This window comes from Callorhinus ursinus, unplaced genomic scaffold, assembly GCF_003265705.2.
Source record: "Callorhinus ursinus isolate GAN/ISIS: 27379988/994484 unplaced genomic scaffold, GSC_fseal_2.0 scaffold45, whole genome shotgun sequence".
Lineage (NCBI taxonomy): Eukaryota > Metazoa > Chordata > Mammalia > Carnivora > Otariidae > Callorhinus > Callorhinus ursinus.
Genome location: NW_027397107.1, coordinates 363,775 through 385,211, shown reverse-complemented (window position 1 = coordinate 385,211; position 21,437 = coordinate 363,775). Strand labels below are relative to the sequence as shown.

Genomic DNA, 21,437 nt, shown 5'->3' with positions numbered 1-21,437 from the left:
AACAGAACTGGACATTTGATTAGAAAAAGTTTGTACAAGGATCCCCACTGTTTTTGGCTGGTGAGGCTAGGGTTCCCACTCGCTCCCATTTCTCAGGTGAGGAGCTGCCTACATGAATTTCCCCTGTACTCGGGGTGAGGTCTGTCCTACCTCCCCACCCCCACCCCCACCGGAGGCTGAAGTGACAGTGGGGACCTCTGTCTCCCGCTGGCCCCACCCTGCTTCCCAGCCTCAGGCTGTGAGCTCCCTGGGACAAGGCTGTATCTGTCTCCTTCCAGCCAAAGAGCAGCCGTGCCTTTGAAGCATTTGGGAAGGGTGGGAGTGAGGGACAGAGGGAGGCCCCGTGCAGCCCTTGACCCAACCGCGGGCCTCATGGGGCTAGAAACCCCCGCGTCAGAGCTCCCTGGTGGGTGTAGGAGTCTGCTAGGAAGAGTGGGCGTGGGGGGCAGGCCTTGGCCAGCCTCATCTCCAGCAGCTACCCTCCCTGGACCCCCTCCCCTTCCCTGCAGTGTTGGCCTTGCCCTGCTCCAGCTGGGGTTCATGCTCAGCTAGAAAAGGCTAGAAAGAACTGTGTCTCCAGGGCCCGGCGCAAGGCTGACTTTGTGTGGTCAGATTCAGTGGGCCTACTGCTAGCTCAGAGCCTGGCCTGGGGGCAGGAGCTTGAGGACCCTCAAGGTTCTGGGAACTCAGGGAGGGCCAGGTGGATGCTGACTGCGGAAGGCAGGCCTCCCAGAGCTCCCCAGAGGGGCTGCCAGATCAGCGGTTCGCGGGAGGGCAGGCAGGGGCTGGCCAGGCCCGAAGGGGACTGCACTGCTACTCAGGGCCCAAAGAGGCAGCGTGGCCAGCCAAGAGTTCCACTTCCTCCGGCGGCGCCACTGAACCTCTCTGAGCTCGGTTACCTCCGTCACGTGGGACTGATAGAGCGCCTACCCGGTGGGGCTCTGAAGACAACATGAAAGACTGCAAAGCCCTCAGCACAAAGCCTAGCATGGGGTAAATGTTCTCAGGGGGCAGCCGGGTGGGGAAGGAGGACTGAACCCCTCCTACCACCCTCCAGCCCCCTCCCTACAGTCTTCCACGGGGACGGGGGCCTTCTCCCGATCCTACGGAGCATGCTTCCAGACGGGGCAGCCGCAAGACTCCTTCCCACCTCCTTCCCTGCAGAGGCTGGAGCCTGGGCTCCTGGCCCCGTGGGGGAGTCTCGAGAGCAAGCCCCAGCACCAGGCTGGCCCATGGCAGGCGCTCGGTCCTGGCTGGACTCAGATCTCACCTCAGCCGCGCCCCAGAGGCCCCGGGGCTGAACAGGAGAAGCTGGGCAGAGCATGACCCTCACGAGGCTGGCCGGACAGCGCCCCGGGGAGGGCTGACGTCCCCGGGGACAACTCTGCCATGCGCCTGCTGACAGCAGTGGTCCCCAGCAGCTCCTTTAGCCCAAGACGTCCAGCCCGGGAGAGGGGCAGCTTGTCTGATGGTGGCGCTTGCCCCACTGGGGGAGGTCACTGGCACTTGCTCCCCAGGGAGCCCGCCCTCCTTACGCCCCTTGGCATCTCTTCTAGTGGGCATGGTGACCTTTGCTTTGACGCTGTGTCTGTCCTCCAACCCAGAAAGCCAGGCCGGAGCCTCCCCTTGTCCTGTTGCCGGCTCCGCCCGCCCTTCGGTCCTGCGCAGGGACCTGAAGAAATGACCTCCCCAGCTAGTTCCCCCTCAAACACTACCACTTGCTCCCCAAATCCCAGACCTAGTCTAACCACGAGGAAGACACCAGGCGGACCCATACTGAAGGACATTCTGCCAAAGACGCGCCGAGTTCAAACGCTTCCCCGCAAACACCCGAGCGAGGGGGCCGTCTGGGGAGTCTCTGCTCCCAGAGGATGTGCCACCCCAAGGACAGCGCAGACCCCGGAGGCGGTGACCCCTGCCCCAGGCGCTTACTGTTTCAGTTTTTGCTGGACTTGTGCTGTTGCTACAATGTTGTCAGATAGCCAATAAAAATGAAGGAAGCTATGTGGCTACTATCATTCTGATGACTGTTCCGGGTAAATGATATAGCTCCGCCACCCTCCTGGGGCCACTGTCTGAGGGCGAAGGTCTTTGCAAGCCTCCCACACACTCTGCCCACTCCCAGCCCCCCGACCGGCACCTCACCCCAGGCTGCCAGGCTGGGAGCTCCCAGCCTTGCTCCCCAGGGCCTCCACCCATCCAGAGGCCCCGGCTGCCTCCCTGCCTCCGTCCTCCCCACCACTCACTGCCTTCCCTCAGGCTTGGCCCTGACGCAGCCATAAGGAAAGGGGTGTGGCGGGGTCCCTGGGGACATGGCAACCGGCGGGATTTCTACTTGCTGCGGCCCCCAAGTCCTGTCCTGTGGCTCTTCCAGCTGGCCTCTGCCCGGGTGCTGCCCGTGGCCCTCTAGCACCCCAGCACAGCCCGCAGCCTCCCAGCCAGCTCACCTGACCCATCCAGCTGGACATCCTTCTCCTTCTCTGAGGACGAGAGCACGAGAGCATGGCTTAGGGACTCTTTGGAGAGCGTCTGCCCATCAGTCAGGGAGCTGCTGGGGACGGGAGAAACAACGTGAGACCCTCGAGCTTGGCCTGGCTTCCATCTGGGCACCCCGGGGGTGACACGGGCATCTCTGCCTCTGGCAGGCATCTCTGCCTCCCGGTGGGGGTCAGGGGACAAGACCTCCGGAGCCGCAGGCTAACCTCACCCCACCCAGGCTCTCCCTGCAAGTTCTCAGCACCGAGCCCTGCTCTGCTCTAGTTTGTCGTGTGACTCTGGGCACAGCTCCCTCTGGACTCAGTGTCCCCATCTGGACACGGAAAGGCTTGGGGGTTCAGCACTGGCCGATTCTGGGCACAACTCCAGTGGAGCCCCTCCTCCTCACTCCCACACCCCCTGGGCCTCAGACATTGGAAACAGCCATGCTCAGAAGCTCAGAGTGGAGCTGAGGACATTTCTAGGGCTCCCACGTGTCCTGTGCAGACCCCAGTGAGGACTTCCCCTCCCCAAGGGGGCCTGTGGGAGGCCCTAGCCTATTGCCCCATGGAGAGAACAGGGGTGGAGCCAGAGAGATCTGGGGCTCAGGCCATCTGCCTCCACCCCTTCACCCCTGGCCCAGATCCTCCTCGCTTCCCAGGCCTGGTGGCTCTAGACGATGGATCTCCCCTTCCAGCCGGATAGCACAAGGGGTTATGGGGTCTCTGTTGTCAGCCGACCGATCCTTGGCACCATTTGTCCTCAGGGTTCAGTTGGCCAGACCTCAACATCCTGGGTGATGAGCGGATGGAGTTCAGTACATGCACCAGAGTCAAGCAGGACTACGGCCTTACACAACTCCACAGGCATATTTCACACTCATCAGTATGTAAACAGAGCCTACTGGAGTTGTGCAGTGTGCAACCTGTGCAGCTGGTCATGGCAGCCCCAAGGGCAGGACCCTGGCTCCAGAGAGTCCCATCCGTCTGTCAGGGTGGGGCTAGTCCCATCCCTGCCCACTTCCCAGGCTGTTGGGCCAGTTACCTGCTTGTCACATTCGGCCTTATTCCTTGCTGGTACTGCAGGTTCAAACTAAGTTTGCGAACGCACCCAGGCCCACCTGGCCGCAGTCTGCTTAAGAACCTGAGATAGGTTTTAAAGTGAAAGACATCAGGAGGTTATGAAGGGAGGGGCCTGGGGAGAAGGGGGGCACGTGGGGGCAAGTCGGTTCTTGGGAACTTTGTGAGCAAGGCTCCTCTGTCTGGCACAGGGACCAAGGGGCCCCTGTGCCAGGCAGAGGGTTCTGAGTGCGTGGAACTCGTCCTGCTGACTTTGGGGCGCTGGCCGCCACCATTACTCGCTTCGGTGGCAGAGTGGATGCTGCATCTGTTTTGGGACAGAGACAGCCGTGCTGATACCAAATGGTTCCAGAGCTCTGGGCGCAGACAATATAATTAGTGGGTGAATGTGGGACACGCACACACGTGGGCCGAGGGTGCCCCACTGGGAGTCCCTGAGTGGGGACAGTGAACTTGGTGCAGGGTCCACACTCTGCTGGCCGCGTCCTCAAAGGAGTGAGGCCAGCTGCAGGGTGAACCCGGCGCCTACAGCCGACTGGCCTCTGGAATTGCCACCCCCAGATTAGCGGAGGCTGTGGGAGGCTGCGACCGCCTGCCAGATGAGTCTGCTTTAAATCCCCAGCATCAGAAGGTACCGGCAGCATTTCCTGCACCTGATAAAAATGTGTGTAAACTGCTTCTGGTTTCAAAAAAGCTAAATACGGACGAAACGAAAAGACAGCTGCCTAAGGAAGCCGGGGGCCAAGGGAGCTTATCCCGTGCGGAAACTTCTGGGTGTGGGGGCCCCTTTCCCAAGTGCCCAGCACCCCCATGCACGGGCCAGGCTCTGGTGGCTCAGACGCACTGCTGTCCGCCCCCCGTCTGGGGTCACAGGGTAGAGCCGGTCCTCCTCTGGGGACTGTGACAGGGACACCTTGCTTACCCCGTGCACGGCCCATGTGGAGCCCTGAGCCGCAGAAGGCTGGATGCCTCATTAAGAGAGGTCAACATCCTGGAAGGGGATGGCACCCTCGCCCACCGTCTGAAACAGACTTCGCAGGACCTCCCTGTGACGTGTGGCTGCTCTTGGGGTCACAACCAGGGACTGACGTCTGGCCTGGCTCCTGACACAGAAGGGAAGGGGGCCACGGTGCGTGGCACTGGGGCCTGTGCCCTCCCCGCAGGCCTACTGCCCCGTGTCTGGGCGGGGTGCCACGGCGCCGGCTTCAGTGCTCACCCTCGCCCACGCTCCTGCGGCTGCCGGGGGGAAGGGGGGCCTCCAGCCACGCACCTGCCCCCTCTTTCCTGGCCCCTTTTGCATTGGCCCGGGGGCTGAGAGACCAACGCTGGACAAGCCGGCCTCTTCTGCCTGGGGAGTGAGCCCAGGGACCTGGCTTTCCCAGTGTCCTCCGAGGGGAGCCACCCCGACTGCCCTGACCCCTCCCATGCCCCTCTGACTCCTGCCACTGTTCTGGGCGGCCTCGGGGGCCGGCGAGGGACCAGCAGGCGAGGTGGCACCACCGCGATCAGGACCAGCGCCTGTCAAAGGGGATGAGCACAGTATTCCTCTCCTTCTGGAAAACTAGACTCCTCCTGCTTGCACATACCCCATAAGCACCTTGCCTTACTGATCTTGCACAGAAACCAAATGTGCTTAGCACCTGTCCGGTTGCTCGGGGGGCGAGGTAGCTCTTGAAGGGCGTGTGTGCATGAATATACCCCGAGGTGAGGTGCGTGGGACCGGCGGAGGGGGCTGGGAGAGCCTGCACTCCCTCTCCTAACCGTCTCTGGTCAATTGGTCTCTCCTTTGTCCTCCTGTCTTGCCCGAGGAGCTGAAGGGGACCATTTGAGGACAGAGCCTACCAAGCCTCGTTCAGCTCCTCCTTCAGAAAGCCGTCGGGCATTATCCCCAACACCTTTTCACTCTCACGGCCTTTGGACACTCCGGTTTGGGCCTTGAATGCCGCACGCGGCTTGGTAAGCTCCCTGAGTCTGTCTGTCCTCTGGCTCTGAGATGCACTAAGGTACACAGCTGGAGCTCAGGAAACATCCTCCTCAAGTTTTCACCATGTGTGTGACCCACAAGCCAAGAGGAGCCTTCCTTTTCCATGGGAGCCCCTCCTGGAGGGGGGGGGGTCCATCTCCTAGTTATTTTGTCTTTCTTCCCTTTCCATCTTCAACAGCCAGGCCACTGTGCTGTATGCAATCGGTGCTCAATAAATGCTTTCTGAGGCTCACCAGAATTGGCCCATCTGGGTTCAGCTCCACTAGCTGTGTGACCCTGGGCAAGTCACCGTACCTCTCTGAGCCTCGGTGCTCTGCGTCAGCCCCGTGTCTGTGGTGAGGATACAGGGTACCTGCAAAGTGCTTAGTGCTCAGTGGCTCTCACATATTGCTGGGGGGCTGTCATGGGTCTTTCGGGGAGTAAGGAAAAGAAAGTTCTTGGGTACAATTGGGAGGGTGACTCAGTGGAATGGAAACCCCCAAACCCAAGACGGGGGGTCCAGGTGCCATGTGGCCCGGGTACTCTCCCTGGGAGGGGGGTGGGGTCCCTGTTCCTTACATGGTCCTCAGGATGGAGTTGGCAGACCTGAGCAGGAGCATCTCTGACATGGTCCCCGTGGGGCGGCCGCGCCCCTCGAGCTCACCCAGGAGACAGTGGGGACCTCAGGGAACGCATCAGCCCCAGAGAGGCCCCACTCCACCAGACCGCCCTGCAACAGAGACACGGTGTGCGTCACGGGCCGTGGCCGGACCAGGCGAGGACGCAGGTGCCCTCCTTGCTGGGCAGGACTCACCGGCTCCTGAGGCTGGGCACCTGACTGTAATTTACTGCCTGCTAAGCCCACACATCTCATCACATCGAGAACAACACAGACTCGCCTTCGGGCTCCAGTTTCTATTCCCTGGGCCAGGCGCTTACCAGGATGAGCAAACCAATCAGAGCCCCAGGACTCCTGCTTTGCAGACTCCTGACCCCCCCGGTCGCCCTCCCCATTCCTTCTTCCAGTTCTTGCTTCTCTCCGCCCCGGGTGCGAGGGGAGACCCTAACTCTGGGAACACAGCAGAGGATTTCAGGGCAGGGCATTGCCCCAACATTCCCCGGATCCTAAAAGGCCCCAGCTGGGAGAGGAGCTCCTCCAGAACCCAATGTCCCGGCCACCCCAGCTGGAGCGTGCCATGCCAGCAGCCCGCCCAGGAGCTGCATCCGCACGGGCCTCTCTGACCCCTCCACACGGTGGCCCACCGCCCTCTCTTCTCCTTAGTCCACATGGCCTGTCTCACCTCGAAGATCGGACTCCCAGCTGCTCTCTCAGGTTCCCGGGTTCCTGGCCGAACGGGCATGGAGGTAGAGTGGACGCCCAGCAGGGCCGGGTCTGACTGCACAGGGTGCTCACCTGTCTCCCCCCGCGTGAAGGCAGGTACAGGACTCGGCGTTCCCTGCGCTCCGTTGGCTAAGGCACCAAGTGTGGGAGTCGGTGCTGCCAGGGCTCCAGGTAATGAGGCAGTGGGGCTGGGCATGCGAGGGAACCCGCCCCGGCCTGCCCTGGGGCTGTGGGTGAGGTGTGGCCCCAGACACCGCTGACCCACCTGGCACGGGCCCCAGCTGCCCACCTGTGAGCCTTACATAAGAGGGTGGGGAGCGAGAGAGGAAGAGGGACCTACCAGTGTGGGGAGGGGAGGCGGGCTGTGGGCTGCAGGACGACACGGCCCTGTGGCTGGGCGCCGAACCTGAAGCCCGCCTGGGCTCCCGTGGTGGGCTGGGAGCTTCCCTTTTGGTTTGGTTTCGACTTTTTAACTTCTCTTTACTAAATGCAGGAGCTGTGCCAAGCATCTTCCATGTGCCGGCTCCTCGCATGCTCTCTACAGCCCTGCAGTGGAGGCGTCATCCAGAGCCCGTACTCCAGATGAGCAGCAGAGCAGCCCGGAGAGCCTGAGACTGGCCCGGTGTTGCGTGCCCAGCAAGAAGGCAGAGCAGGGATCAGATCCTGGGTCTCTGTGACCCACTCTGGAACCAGGACACTACACGCGCTAGATTTACCCATTATCTGCATCATAAAACAGCTTTCTCTCCCCTGTCCCATGGCAGCAAACGCCCCTGCCCCTTGCCCTCTCATGCCCCCTCTACTTCTTCCCCTACTCTGGGACTTGGCAGGATTGTGGCATCAAACCCAAACCTTCTAACACCAGGGCCCCTGCTCCTTGGAAACCCCCCTCCCAGCCGCCCCTCCAGCCCTGGGGGCCCCCACCCCTTAGCGATCCCTTGCAAGCTACAACTTCAGGATCCAGACGGCCTCTTGGGGAGGGGAAGACATGCAGGGCCCTGCTGGGCGTTCAGGGGGAATTATAAGCCCCACCTGAAGGCCCAGAGGCAGGGCACAGGTGGTTCCATGGTCCTGACCCCAGTCAGATGTCAGATGCCTCCCGACTACCCCAGTAAGCTGGTAGGTCACTGCCCGCGCACCCACTTCCAGAAAATTCTGCCCTTCACCAAATTCCAGTTCCTGAAAGTTCTCTTTTCCTGACAGTGAATGCCCATTGCCACCTCAGGCTGTCCTGACCATCTGGGTCAGGGGTCCTAGCCCTGAGCCTGCCATGGGTCATGAGCCCCTTTGAGAACTGCCAGAAGCCCCCCTCGCCCCCACCAGTGTTTGGAAGGGTTCCCAGCCCCAGCGAACCCCAGGAAGGAACGCAGACCTCCTCTGTCCCCAGGACGCGGATGATTCCTCCCTCCTCTTGATGCTCTCCTGCTGCGGGCTGAGCTGCGGTGGCGTTAATGATTGGACTTGGTGCTGGGCATGGGTGTGGGTGGGGGATGGCATCAGAAAGGTCCTCAGTTCAAGAGCTGGCAGCAACCCCACGCCCAGCTCTCTCAGCACCCCTGAGGCAGCTGGATCTAGTTTCTAAATGGACGAGGAGGCTGGGTAAATAGGCTTCTTCCAGGATCAGGATGGCTTGGGAAATGTGTAATCGTCACTTTCCGTCCCCTTGCAAAACCCACAAGCGGCATCCTGTTCTTCAGACCCCCCTCCTCCAGGAAGCCCTCTGGGAGGGACCCTCTGGAGCTGCCCTGGCTAAGCCCCTCCCAGAGCACTTAGCATAGAGGCTGGATGTTATTTTGTTAAACATAACTGCCTACCATGAAATAAAAATCCGAATTAAGCCCACATTCCCGGAGCTGGAAATGATCTGTCCCTTCCCCAGGTCTGACGGCTCCAGGGGGGGTCCTCCTTCCGACCGTGAAGAGTGCTTCAGCAACCCCCACACAGGGGGCATGGGGGCCTTGCCTCGAAGGTTGAGAGGTGATGGCAGTGACTAGAGGAGCATTCAAGGTCACTGGGCTTACCAGACCCAGGCTGGGATGGGGGGTACGGCGAAATTAAAGGAGACGGTTTGGCAAAGAGTGAAGTTTCGAAGATTTGACCTGAGGCAGAGGATGTTCCCGAGGCCATGGTGCCATGGAGGAGGCTGGCCCCAAGCGGAAGCAGCTAGGGCCCCAGGACGGACCAGCTCCCGGGGGACCCTGGTCAGGCAGAGGACTTCTAGGGACCCATGGTCTCTCAGGGTGAGAACAGGGCACGGGTGGTCGAAGCCATGTCCCTCACATCTGCTAGAAGGAACATATTTGGGGCAGGCACCCTGGGGACTGAGTCCCCAGTGCAAGGCTCCCGCAGAGGTGTGTTTGGGGAGAGGCTTCAGCCCCAAAGGCTGGTCCCAGCTCCACCTAGGCTCCTGCCATGTTGGGTGGGGCCAGTCAGCCAGCTCACTTCTAACCCAACTGGCCACACCCAGAGCCTCCAACCCTGTCGGGACAAAGCTCACAAGCCTGCATGGAGATGAACTCATCCATCGCCAGGCTCTGTTGCAAAACCCGGACTGAGCTGGGAGGCAATCCTGTCCCGCCCAAGAGAAAGTGTTCTGGGCACTGGGACCTGTGGGTTCATCCCAGGCCACCTGGGTGGGGCAGGGGCAAACAGGGTGAGGCGCAGAAGGGTGGGCACCCCATGGTCCCATTTTCTGTCATTCACCATGAGACCCTTTTATTACACCCTCCATCAACTAATACTTTGAAAAAAAAATTTTTTTTAAGATTTTATTTATTTATTTGTCAGAGAGAGAACTAGAGCACAAGCAGGGGGAGCAGCAGGCAGAGGGAGGGGGAGAAGCAGACTCCCCGCTCAGCAGGGAGCCCAACATGGGGCTCGATCCCAGGACCCTGAGATCATGACCTGAGCTGAAGTCAGACGCTTAACGGACTGAGCCATCCAGGCACACCCCTCATTTCACTTTTTTTTAAAAGTTCAAACTAATATCTCCTGAGCACTTAGTATATGGCAGGCACATTACATATATTAAGTCATTCAATGACATCAACGATCCTATAAAGTAGGTACTGAATTATAATTCCCATTATATGGGATATGGAAGCACAAAGTGATGAAGTAATTTGCTGTAGGTGATACAGCTAGTAATTGGAATAGTTGGGATTTAAAGCCAGATAGTTTGACTCCAGATTTTATTTATTTATTTATTTATTTAAGATTTTATTTATTTATCTGAGAGAGAGAATGAGAGAGAGAGAGCATGAGAGGGGGTAGGGTCAGAGGGAGAAGCAGAGTCCCCGCCGAGCAGGGAGCCCGATGTGGGACTCGATCCCGGGACTCCAGGATCATGACCTGAGCCGAAGGCAATCGCTTAACCAACTGAGCCACCCAGGTGCCCCTGACTCCAGATTTTAAACTCTGAAGTATCATATGCACTGCCTAAACTTGGGTGGGTCTCCGTGAGACTCCCAAAACCCCTGCATACAGCTCAGCAACATGGGATTTCTTAGGAGTGACTGACTCAGAAAGGCAGAGCCCTGTGGCTGAGACTCTAGTTGAATGAAATGCATATTTAAACCCTTTAAATCAACAAACTCCTAACCTATCATCACAATATCCAACGGATAACAAAAAATGACCAGACATCTGAAAAAGCAAGAAATTTGAGCCAAAATCGAGAAAAAAGGCAGTCAATAGAAACAAACTCAGAGATGACACAGATGTTGCAATAAGCATGCAAGGACTTTAACACAGTTACTAACACATGTTTGATAATTTAAAGAAAAAATATAGACATAATTGATGAACAATGGAGGATTGCCACATGAAAATAGAAAGTATAAAGAAAAGTACAATCTCTGAAATGAAAAGCTTACCAGATGAGCTTAACAGCAGATTTGGAACTATCAGAAACAACGTTTGTGAACTTGAAGACAGAATGATAGAAATAATTCAATTGAAAGAAGAGAGAGAAAAAATATTTTTTAAATTAACCTATAACAAAACATTGTTGAAAGAAATTAATTAAGATCTAAACAAATGGAAAGTCATCTAGTGATCAAGAGACTTAATATTGTTAAGATGACAATACCCCCCCCCCAAAACTGATCTACCGGTCAAAATAATCCCTATCAAAATCCCAGCTGACTTTTTTGTAGAAATTAATAAGCTGGTCTAAAGTTTACATGAAAATTCAAAAGACTCAGAATAGCCAAAACAATATTGAAAAAGAACAAAGCTGGAGGATTCACACCTGTTGATTTCAAAACATACTACACACCTACAGTCATTAAGACAACATAGTACTGGCATAAGGATAAATGTATGGGGGGTGCCCGGGTGGCTCAGTTGGTTAAGCGTCTTCCCTCAGCTCAGGTCATGGTCCCAGGGTCCTGGGATCGAGCCCCGCATCAGGTGCCCTCCTCGGCGGGAGGCCTGCTTCTCCCTCTCCCACTCCCCCTGCTTGTGTTCCCTCTCTCGCTGTGTCTCTCTCTGTCAAATAAATAAAATCTTTTAAAAAAAACAAACAAAGGATTAATGTATGGATAAATGGAACAGAATGTAGAATCCAGTGGGGTGCCTGGGTGGCTCAGTTGGTTGAGCAACTGCCTTCGGCTCAGGTCATGATCCTGGAGTCCCGGGATCGAGTCCCGCATCGGGCTCCCTGCTCAGCAGGGAGTCTGCTTCTCCCTCTGACCCTCCCCCCTCTCATGTGCTCTCTCTCTCTCTCTCATTCTCTCTCTTTCAAATAAATAAATAATCTTAAAAAAAATGTAGAATCCAGAACTCAACTTCACATATACAGTCGATTGGTTTTCAACAAGAGTTGCAAGACCGTTCAGTAGGGGAAAGAACAGTCTTTTCAACAAATGGTTCTGGGACAGCTGGATATCCATATGCAGAAGAATTAAGTTGGGCCACACCATACACACAAAAAATTAAGTCAAAAAAGGGGCACCTGGGTGGCTCAGTGGGTTAAGCATCTGCCTTCGGCTCAGGTCATGATCCTAGGATCCTAGGATCGAGCCCTGCATCGGGCTCCCTGCTCTGCAGGAAGCCTGCTTCTCCCTCTCCCACTCCCCCTGCTTGTGTTCTCTCTCTCGCTGTGTCTCTCTCTGTCAAATAAATAAATAAATAAAACCTTTTTTAAAAAATTAAGTCAAAATGTATCAAAGGCTTAATGGTAAGAGCTAACAGTTTAACTGTCAGAAGAAACGTTAGTCTATGGGGCCCGAGTTAGGCACAGCTTTCCTGAGATACAACGTCAAGAGCACAAGCAACGAGAAAAAAACAGATAAGTTGAACTACATCAAAATTAAGCCTTCTTGTGCTTCAAAGGACACCATAAGTAAAGCAAAAAGATAACCCGCAGAATGGGAGAAAACATTTGCAAATTATACGTCTGATAAGAGAATTACATGTAGAATATACAAAGAACAATTACAACTCAAAAAGATGACAGGTAACTTGATTAAAACCAGACATTTCTCCAAGGAAGACGCACAAATGGACAACCGTCACGTGCAGTGATGCTCAGCACAGTCAGCCACCAGGAAATCAAAACCACGGAGATACTACCTCCCCCTGCAGGATGGCTGTAGTCAGACAGGTAGACAATGACCAGGGTTGGGTGGGTGTGAGAAATCAGAGCCCTCGCACACGGCTGCTGGGGACTCGAGGTGGTGCAGCCACCGTGGGGAACAGTCTGGCGGGTCCTCAGAGAGTTACACACAGAATCATCCTTTGACCCAGCGGTCCCACCCCCATGTAGATACTCAACAAAAATATAAACACGTCCAGATAAACACTTGTGCATGTGTTCATGGCAGCATCATGCATAATTGCCATCAAATGAAAACAGCCCGAACGTCCTCCAACTGATGAGTGGGTGAACAGAATGGGCGCACCCATGCACTGGAATGTTACCTGGCCGTCCAGGGAATGAAGCACAACATGGCTGAATTATGAAAATATTCCTAGGGAAAGAAACCATTCACAGTAGATGATACACGAGTTCACTGACATAAAATGCTCAGAAGAAGCAAATCTATAGAGACAAAAAGTAGATTAGTGGTTGCCTGGGGTTGGGGGCTTGAGGGGAAATGGGAAGTAACTGCTAAGAGGTTCAGGGTTTCTTTGGGGATGGCAAAAATGTTCGAAAAGTGACCATGGTGATGGCTGCACAACTCTGTGAAAATACTGAAAACTATTGAATTTTACAGTTTAAACGGGTAAAATGTATGATAGATAAATTATATCACCATTTGAAAAAATGAGCAGGGGCACCTGGGTGGCTCAGTTGGTTCAGCGACTGCCTTCGGCTCAGGTCATGATCCTGGAGTCCCGGGATCGAGTCCCGCATCGGGCTCCCTGCTCAGCGGGGAGTCTGCTTCTCCCTCTGACCCTCCTCCTCTCATGTGCTCTCTCTCTCGCTCTCTCATTCTCGCTCTCTCAAATAAATAAATAAAATCTTTAAAAAAATAAAAAATTAAAAAAATAAAAAATGAGCAAAGCCTCAGTGACCTGTGAGACAGTATCAAATGGTCTAACGTACATTTAATCAGAGTCCCTGAGAAGGAGAAAGAGAATGGGGCAGAAAACAATTTGAAAAAATTCATGTCTAATTTTCCCTCAACATTTGATGAAACCATCAGCCTACAAATTCTAGATGGAAAACCTAGAAGTCACACATGATGACCGAGCTTAATCTGCATTAAATGAAATAACGTAAACCCACACTTTAATCCATCCCAGTGAAACTGCTGAAAATCACAATGTTGTAAAAACAACCAAGGCCGGTGGAGGAGAAAACCTGTCGCCTAACAGGAAACAGGAATAGAAACGATGACTGACTTTCCGTAAGTAAAAGGGGACAGGAAGGCCCTGGGACCATATACTTAAAAGTGCTAACGTGCTAACCCGGGAGCAATCTTTCCGGGGACAGTAGCTTTCAAAACAATGATGAAGTGATGACATTTCATCGAAATGACAGGTGGGAGGAGTTCTCACCGCACATCCGTGACAGCTCGAAATCAGGTCTGCAAATCCTCTCGCGCCCTCCCATCGCGGGGCTGGGTCCCACTCCCCTCTCCTCGGAGACGGGCCTTACCGATGACTGGCTCCCACCAAATACAATGTAGTAGCAGCGACGCCATGTGGTCTCCAAGGCTAGATCCTAAGAGGTGATATGGGTTTCCCCTGACTCTCAGGACATATGCTTTTTGGGTCAGGGAAACTCGTCATATCCAAACTCATCAGAGGTCTGACTGCCTTGAAGCCAACATGAAGGAGACCACGTGAAGGCACCACACAGAAATACACAGAAATGCGGAGGGCCATTGCGCGGAATCCTGAAGGCAAGAGTCCTGGAACATCTTAGAGGCTGCTGATGGCACTGGACGTAGCCCAAACAGGAGAAAGGAACCGCATGGAGGACCAACACTGCCTGGTTTCAAGACCTACGACACCGCCAAGGCGGACAACACAGTTTGGTAGGAACATCAGGATAGAAGACTGGCTCAGTGGGAGAAAGCCCAGAGACAGGCCCACACACGTATATGGTCAACTGATTTTTTTTTTTTTTTAACAAAGGAGCCTTGGCAGCTTAACAGTGAAAAAAAATTATTTTTGACAAATGGCACTGGAATAACTGAATAAATATGTGGAAAAATATTAACTTGAGATGGATCATGCCCCTAAATATAAATGCTAAAACTGTCAACCTCTGGAAGAACACACAGAAAAGTATCTTAAAACCTTAGCATAGGCGGATTTCTTAGAAATGACACAGTGGCACTAACCATAACAGAAAAAAGTAGATACATTGAATTCTATCACATAAAAGATGTTTGTTCATCAAGACACCGTTAAGAAAGTGAAGATAAGTCACAAAGTGGGAGAAAATATTTGCAAGACATTTATCTAATGAGGGACTGATGTCCAGAACATATGAAGAATCTCTGCAAACAAGAACGAAAAGATTAAGAACCCAATTACAAAATGGGCTAAAGATTTGAACAGACACTTCACAAAAGAATGTAGAGAAATGGCCAGTAAGCACTTGAACGTACGCTCAACATCGTTATCAGGGAAATTAAAACTGAACCGGCAAGAAGATTCCACCGCTCACCCAGCAGCGTGGCTAGTGGTAAAAAGAATAACCCTCCCGGCGCTGACGAAGATGTGGGGCAGCAGAAAATGCTAGCGCGGGCGGTACGACCACGTGGGAAAACGTCTGGTGGCTTCTTCAAACATCGCCCTGGCCCTGCGCCAGCAATAGCATCCCCAGGGGCTTACCCAAGAAAATGAATACGCATGTCACAAAACACCTTACACAAGAATGTTCGTTACAGTTCTAGTCATAAAATCCTCAAACTGGAAACAGCCCCACGTCCTCCACGGAAGAATAGATAATCCAACTGTGGATAGCCCGGAGCAGAGTCCACTCCGCGGGGCAGGGGGGCTAAGCCATAGGGTGAATCTCCCAGTGAGTGGGAGGAAAAGTCCTGGTCATGTGACCCCATCGACAAGACGTTCAGGAATTGCCAGAGCAGTGTCTGTTCGAACCAGCTGCTTCCATAAGACGGGGCAAGCGTTGACGGTCAGGGAGTGCAGGAGCATTCTGGAACGATGAGACGTTCTGTACTTCTACCATGTTGCCGGGTACAGGACTATCTGCTTTTTGTCAAAAGTCATCAAGGTATACTCATCTTTGTGCATTGCACTATATGAAAAATTTGCTTCCATTAATACAGAACATACAACCTATTAGATTCTGCAGATGTAAAGTCTTACTTTACAGCTTCTTGGGGCTAGAGTCCAAGCTAGGTCCTGGATGTCCTTCACATGGTCATGACCTTCCCAGTTTCCAAAGCAGCGCCCCAGCCCTGCCCTCAAGCGTCCCTCACAAGCTCCCTTGCGAGGAGCCAGGGCTGCCTGGGAGGAGAGACTGGAGCCAGGACCCAGGGTGATGTAGGGCTTTCTCTAAATGAAACCATGTCCTTTGCAGGGACAAAGAAGTAAGTAGTGAGTTCCCCATCACTGGAGGTGTTCAAGTCAGGGTAGGTTGATAATATGTGATTGTTGTGATGGAGTGGGTTAGACTCAGTGACCTAAAAAAACCCCACTGACCTGAGAGTCTGCCATTCAAGGGCTTGCCTGGGGACAGTGAGTCAGCTTTGGGCCCAGCGTCCTGACTCCAGGCCAGCTTAGGCTCTGCTGTCCCCGGCCAACAGCTTGGCATCCCCTGCAAGGACCCAGGGCTGGCCTGGGCTGACCTGCCTCCTGAAGGCCTCCAGATCTGTATTCAGATGTCCGGGGACTGGGGACTCTGACTCTACCGATGTGCCCTTTGTACAGGGACCCTTGGCGCCAGCCCCTTCCTGGGGCACAGATACTCCCAAGTGCTCCGTCCTGTGCCCACTGGCCTTGTAGATTCTCGAACACTACGAGCTCCTTCCCACCTCAGGGCCTTTGCATGAGCTGTGCCTTTTTCCTAGAAAGCTCTTCCCTTAATCACCCCCTACTCACCTTTCGGGTCTCAGCTTAGGTGTTGCTTCCCCTAAGGAAGTCTTCCCCAGCCCCGGAGTCTAGGTTGGACATCTGTTACATGCTGTCTATAATTTCTTTAAAAAAATTACCAACATTTTAAAGATACATTTTATTGCGATAAAGCATATATAACACAAATGTGCCATTTTCGCCGTTTGGTGGTATTGATCACACTTCCTTCTTCTTTTCCTTAATTCCTTCGTGGCACCAATCCCAGTGACAAGGACAAGTCATTGTATAATTACTGTTTGACGTGGGTCTTTGTTGCAAGGATTTGAACTCCTTAGGTCAGAAGCTCGCCTTGTTTTCTATGATACTCTACGGCGCTTAACACAGTGCCTGACGTAGTCAACAATGAATGATTTTCAATAAATGAACGTGTAGTTATGAAAGCAGAGAAAAACAATAAAGATACCAAAAACAAAAACAAAAGACCCCTGCCATAGTCGTGTTTCTTGCCACGGGGAAGCAGGCAGGAGGCTGGGGAGAACCAGAAGGCACTGGGTAGTCCATATTCTTTAAAATGCCTGTATCCTTCCCCCTAGTATTTGCAGTTTGACTGTCCCTCTAGGCTTGCACATCCCAGAGACGGGGAGCTCACCCCTTGTCCTCCCTGGACAGCTCTGTCAGTGAGAAGAGCCTCCTTCCCTGGGCTTGCAGCAGCCCCCCGGCCTGCCCCACATCCCTGGCTCCCAGGGACCTCCTCTCTGCACCCAGTCTTTGGGTGGGCAGTGCCGGGAGGGGCAGCTGGGAGCCCAGGGGAAGTGTGGTCCGTTCACCATCCTTCCCTGGGCCACACTCGGCCCCGCAGGCTCCTGTCTCCTGGCCTCCAGGCCTCCAGGCTCCCCGCCGGCTTCCTCCCCCCCCAGACTGGGCTCTCTCTTCTGCTTCTGCTGCTTCTGTGGCATCAGGGTTCCTCAGGGTCTCCTCCTCTGGCTGCGGCCGCCCTCATGCCTGGCTGCCCCTAGTCTGGCCACACCGGCCCGTGCAGACCTAGAAGTTAGCCTGGCCCTACCTGACCGGTCTGATGGCCGCCTATAACTCCTCCACACCCACACCTTCCGTCCACATGGTGCCCTTGCCTGCTCCCCCCCGCCCCCGGGCATCCACAGCCTTACAGACCCAGAACTGCCCCTTTCTCTGGCTCCTTTGAAGGCCCTCCTCCAAGCTGGGCTTCTTCAGGCTCGGGGAGGCTGGCATCTGTACTGGACAGAGAATCTAACAGGGGCTCCGGACGCACTCAGTGGTGCTCCTGATGTGTGGCGTGACCTAGCACCACCGCCTCAAAGGGCACAGACCCAGCTCCAGCCCAGCAGCTTCTAGCTCTGCTGGCCCTGGCCTGGCTCCTTCCCCCCAGACCCTGCCCACACCGCCCAGCACCAGCCCTGCCATTGGCTTGGCACAAAAGGGAATTCACGTCGGTCAGGCTGGTGTGCAAACCCTCCTCCGGCTCTCAGTTCCTGCCTCCCCACCCCCGCCCCCCAACCTCCAGTCCTCCCCTCTGCAGCCCTGGGAAGGGGGTTGGGAAGATAAGGCCCCTCTCGGGCTATTGGAGGAATGCAGGCCCGCTGTCTTGGGGGTGCAGGGTGGAGAGGTGGAGAGGAGCTTGCGAACAACATCGAGTTCTTTCCGGGTACTCTGCAAAGCTGACGGAGCGGGAGTATCTCCCCCATTGGACAGACAGGGGAAGAGAGGCTCCGAGAGCCCATCTTGCCCGGGGTCAGAGTAGGTCCGGAGCGGAGCGGGGTGGGAACCCAAGACCCCCCCGCCCGGTGCTGCTAAGAGAGTTTCCAGCATTGCCAGGACGTCTCCCATGCCTGGGAGGGCGGCCCTTCTGCTTCTGGAACCGAGCCATCCACACTGGCTAGTAGCTAATAGGATCTGCCCAACTTCTCTGCAAGGTCAATGGGGGTCAGGCGCTCTGTCTTCGTGGGCACAGAAGGTGGTATTGAGGCTCAGAGAAGCTAGACAACTTACCCAAAGCCTCTAAGCAAGAAAGCAGAGGGGCGGGTCCTCCAGCTCTGGGTTTTCAGCCCTCTGTCCCTGACAGGGGCTCTGTCCCCGTTTGACGGCCTCCCTTTCATAGTGTCTGCAAAGCAGGCTCAGGCTCTGAGGACTCCGCTGCCCAGCTCCTCCAGAGTGGCCAGACCCCAGCGAGTGCACAGGACCGACCCTCTGCCACCCCTTGTCACCATGGGCCTTCTCGGTGGACCTTGGGAAACCCTGGGCTCCTGACCCCCACCTTGAGTGCTCGTTTCCGGGCACAGGGAACCCGGAGAACCAGCAGAGTTTGGTGCTTCCTGACAAGGGCTGAGCTTTCAAGGTGTGCCTATGAGCGCTTTGCCGCCAGCAAAGGAGGGGGGTGGCAGGAGCACCCGTGTGCTGAGCAGTCCAGAACCTCCCCCTGGGTGAGGAAGCTCCGGCCAGCTTACCTCAAGGGGCCTATTGACCCCCTGTGTGTATGGCCCTTGTCCGGGGAGAGGGGCTGGACCTCCTGCTCTTGAGGCCTTGCAGGCAAGGACCCCCTTGCTTCTGGAGGGTTCCCTGGAGACCCAGAGCCCAACCCTTGGAGGGGCCTCTGTCTCTGAGGCTCGTTAACATTCATTCCGTCCTCATAGCCCCTCCCGTGGGAACAGTGGTCACGCGCTCTGGAGCCCAGACCTGGTGATGACCACTCCCGTCCCCAGCCCGTTCCACACGCAGCGCCCCCACCTCTCGCATCCCCAAGGTTCCTGACTTCCTTCACGTCTTTCCACCATGGCTAGCGCCCCCAATTAGAAGTCTCTTCCTCCCGCTTGGCCGGTGCCACTTCTGGGCACAGAGCATGGACGTCTGGACCCTGGAGGGTGTCTCCCTCCTCGCCTCCTGGCTGGGGCGTTCTGAGGCCGGGACTGGGTCCCTTCTTCCCAGGATCCCCCGCTCCTTGGATGGACAGGGCCCAGGGCTGAGTGGGTGCCAGCAAATGTCTGACTAATTGAATCTGCTTCCCGTGAATCGCAGTGAATATGCACAGGGCTTTGGGGAAGCTGTAGCCCAGAGACGGGCGGGGGCCTGCCAAGGTCACACAGCTAGAGCTCTCCCCATCCTTGCCTCTTATCGACCCCCTGGGGGAGACAGGAAAGGGTTCTTAAGGACGGAAGCACCCTCCCCCTATTCCACAGCAGCCCCTGGCTCACGCCCCTGGGGGGCAGCTCCCTTTTCGGTTGAGCCCCTCTCGGCCACACAGGGCAGTACCAGCTCCAACGACTCACACCCCAGCCAGTGCTCATTCCAGACCCTTCCTTCCATTTCCCAGATGAGGAGACTGAGGCTCAGAGGACGGAGCCGCTTGCCCAGGTCCACGGGGCAGAGCCCAGCCCAGAGCGCAGACACGGGCCCGCCTGCTGGCTCACCTGGCTGCCGAGCTGTCCTGGGGGGCCTCTGCGCTGTCCAGCATGCTGGGGTCCTCGGGGGCAGCCGCGTCCAGCTACAGAGCTGCGTGGCATCTGCTGCGGGCACCTGCGCAAGAGCTTGGTGCCCCACTGGGCCAGAGGCTGGCCTTGAGTGGGCAGTGGGGGCGGGCCCCGGGCCGAGGGGCGGCGACTGGAGCAGCCCAAAGAGGCCCATTTCCTCTCTATTTTTAGACGCTCAAAACGCTCCTCAGGGGTGAAGTTGCTCAGGATGAAAACTTTCCTTTTCTTCGTGGTTTTGTTTCACGGGAGGCGAGGAGAATTTCAATGAAGCCAGTGTTCTTTTTGATGCAAATCCGCCCCGGCTCTCCCAGGAAGCCTGGCCAATGGGCTCCGGGCTTCTGGGCCCCCTGAGACCGTCCTCACCGGCCTGACAGGCCACACTAGGGCAGAAGGGGATCTCAGCCCCAGTGTGCACCCGGACCCTGCCGAGACTGCTGCCCCGAGTGCTCACACTCTGCAGCCTTGCCTCACCGTCTGGCCCCGCCCGGGACACAGGACAGCTGAGGAGGGGCCCTGACTCCCACCCTCCAGGAGCCCCGTCTGGGGGAAGCAGAGACATTCCCACCCCGAGGACTATCCTGTCATTGTCACAGGCCTCTGGCCCGAAGCAGACATGATAGAGGGACCGAGGACCGTGACCGTTCCAGGGCGCCGAGAGACAAGCATGGCTCTGCCCCTTCGGCAGAAGGCAGAAGAGTGCCGATGGGCTTGCGTGGCCATAGACAGCTAGACGCGGGGCAGGGAGAACAGAGGGCTTCCTCTGAACCCCAGGAATCCCCCCTTACACTGGGTAGTGGTTCCCGAAGGAGGCTGGGACAAAGCACCACAGGATGGGGGCCTTAAAGCACACAGGTTATTGTCTCGCAGGTCAGACTGGTGACCTGAGGGCCTCAGCAGGGCCGTCCCCTCCAGGACTCTAGGAGAGCCTCTTTCCTCACCTCTGCCAGCTTCTGGCGGCGGCTTGTAGCCCTCGACGGCCCTGGCTTGGAGGTGCTGCACCCCAATCTGTGCCTACATCCCTCATCCGCTCTTCTTGCTGCGAGGTCAGCAGTCACTGGACCAGGGCCCACCGAATCCCATACGACGTCATCCTAATGGCTCCCATCTGCAAAGACCCTACTTCCAAGCAAGGTCACATTCCGAGGCTCTGAGTGGGCATGAATTCTGGGGACATAAGTCAACCCAGTGCAAACTCTATACAGGACGTGTTGGTGGGGATTCCTGTGAGGTGTCCCCAGAAAGGGGCAGAGGGTTCAGCTGGGTCGCCGGGAATGCTGTCCTGACGGGTGGTGGCAGGGGGCTGAGAAGGAGCTTGGCTGTCTGCCGGAAAAGTCTGGCACCGGCCTCAGGCCTCGGGATGCTGCCTCCCAGTGCTGTTGAAGGTACACAGGACAGAGGGCCCAGAGTCTGGCTTTGAGGCTTGAACCTTCACCCATGCCCCCTCCCCTGGGACCTTGCGTGGGTCCCTGCCCCTCTCTGGGCCTCAGTTTGTTTGAATCATGTGGGTAAAGGCCTGAGACTGGGAACGTGTGGGGGAAGGGGGGGGCATGTTCCTGAATCGGGTGCGCCAGCAGGAC

At 55.9% G+C, this 21,437-nt stretch overlaps 1 protein-coding gene across 1 annotated transcript in view; it reads right to left on the bottom strand.

Annotated features, from left to right (window-relative positions):
* The window catches only part of ACSBG1 (acyl-CoA synthetase bubblegum family member 1), a 45,339-nt gene extending 25,444 nt beyond the window's left edge, over positions 1-19,895 (bottom strand). The window contains exons 1-3 of the mRNA XM_073882123.1: positions 19,801-19,895; positions 3,520-3,618; positions 2,448-2,551 (exon numbers count right to left, since the gene is read on the bottom strand). Coding sequence (XP_073738224.1) covers positions 2,448-2,551; positions 3,520-3,618; positions 19,801-19,844 — 247 coding nt within the window. The 5' untranslated portion in view covers positions 19,845-19,895. The remainder of the gene's footprint in view (positions 1-2,447; positions 2,552-3,519; positions 3,619-19,800) is intronic.
* Positions 19,896-21,437: the final 1,542 nt, after the last annotated feature.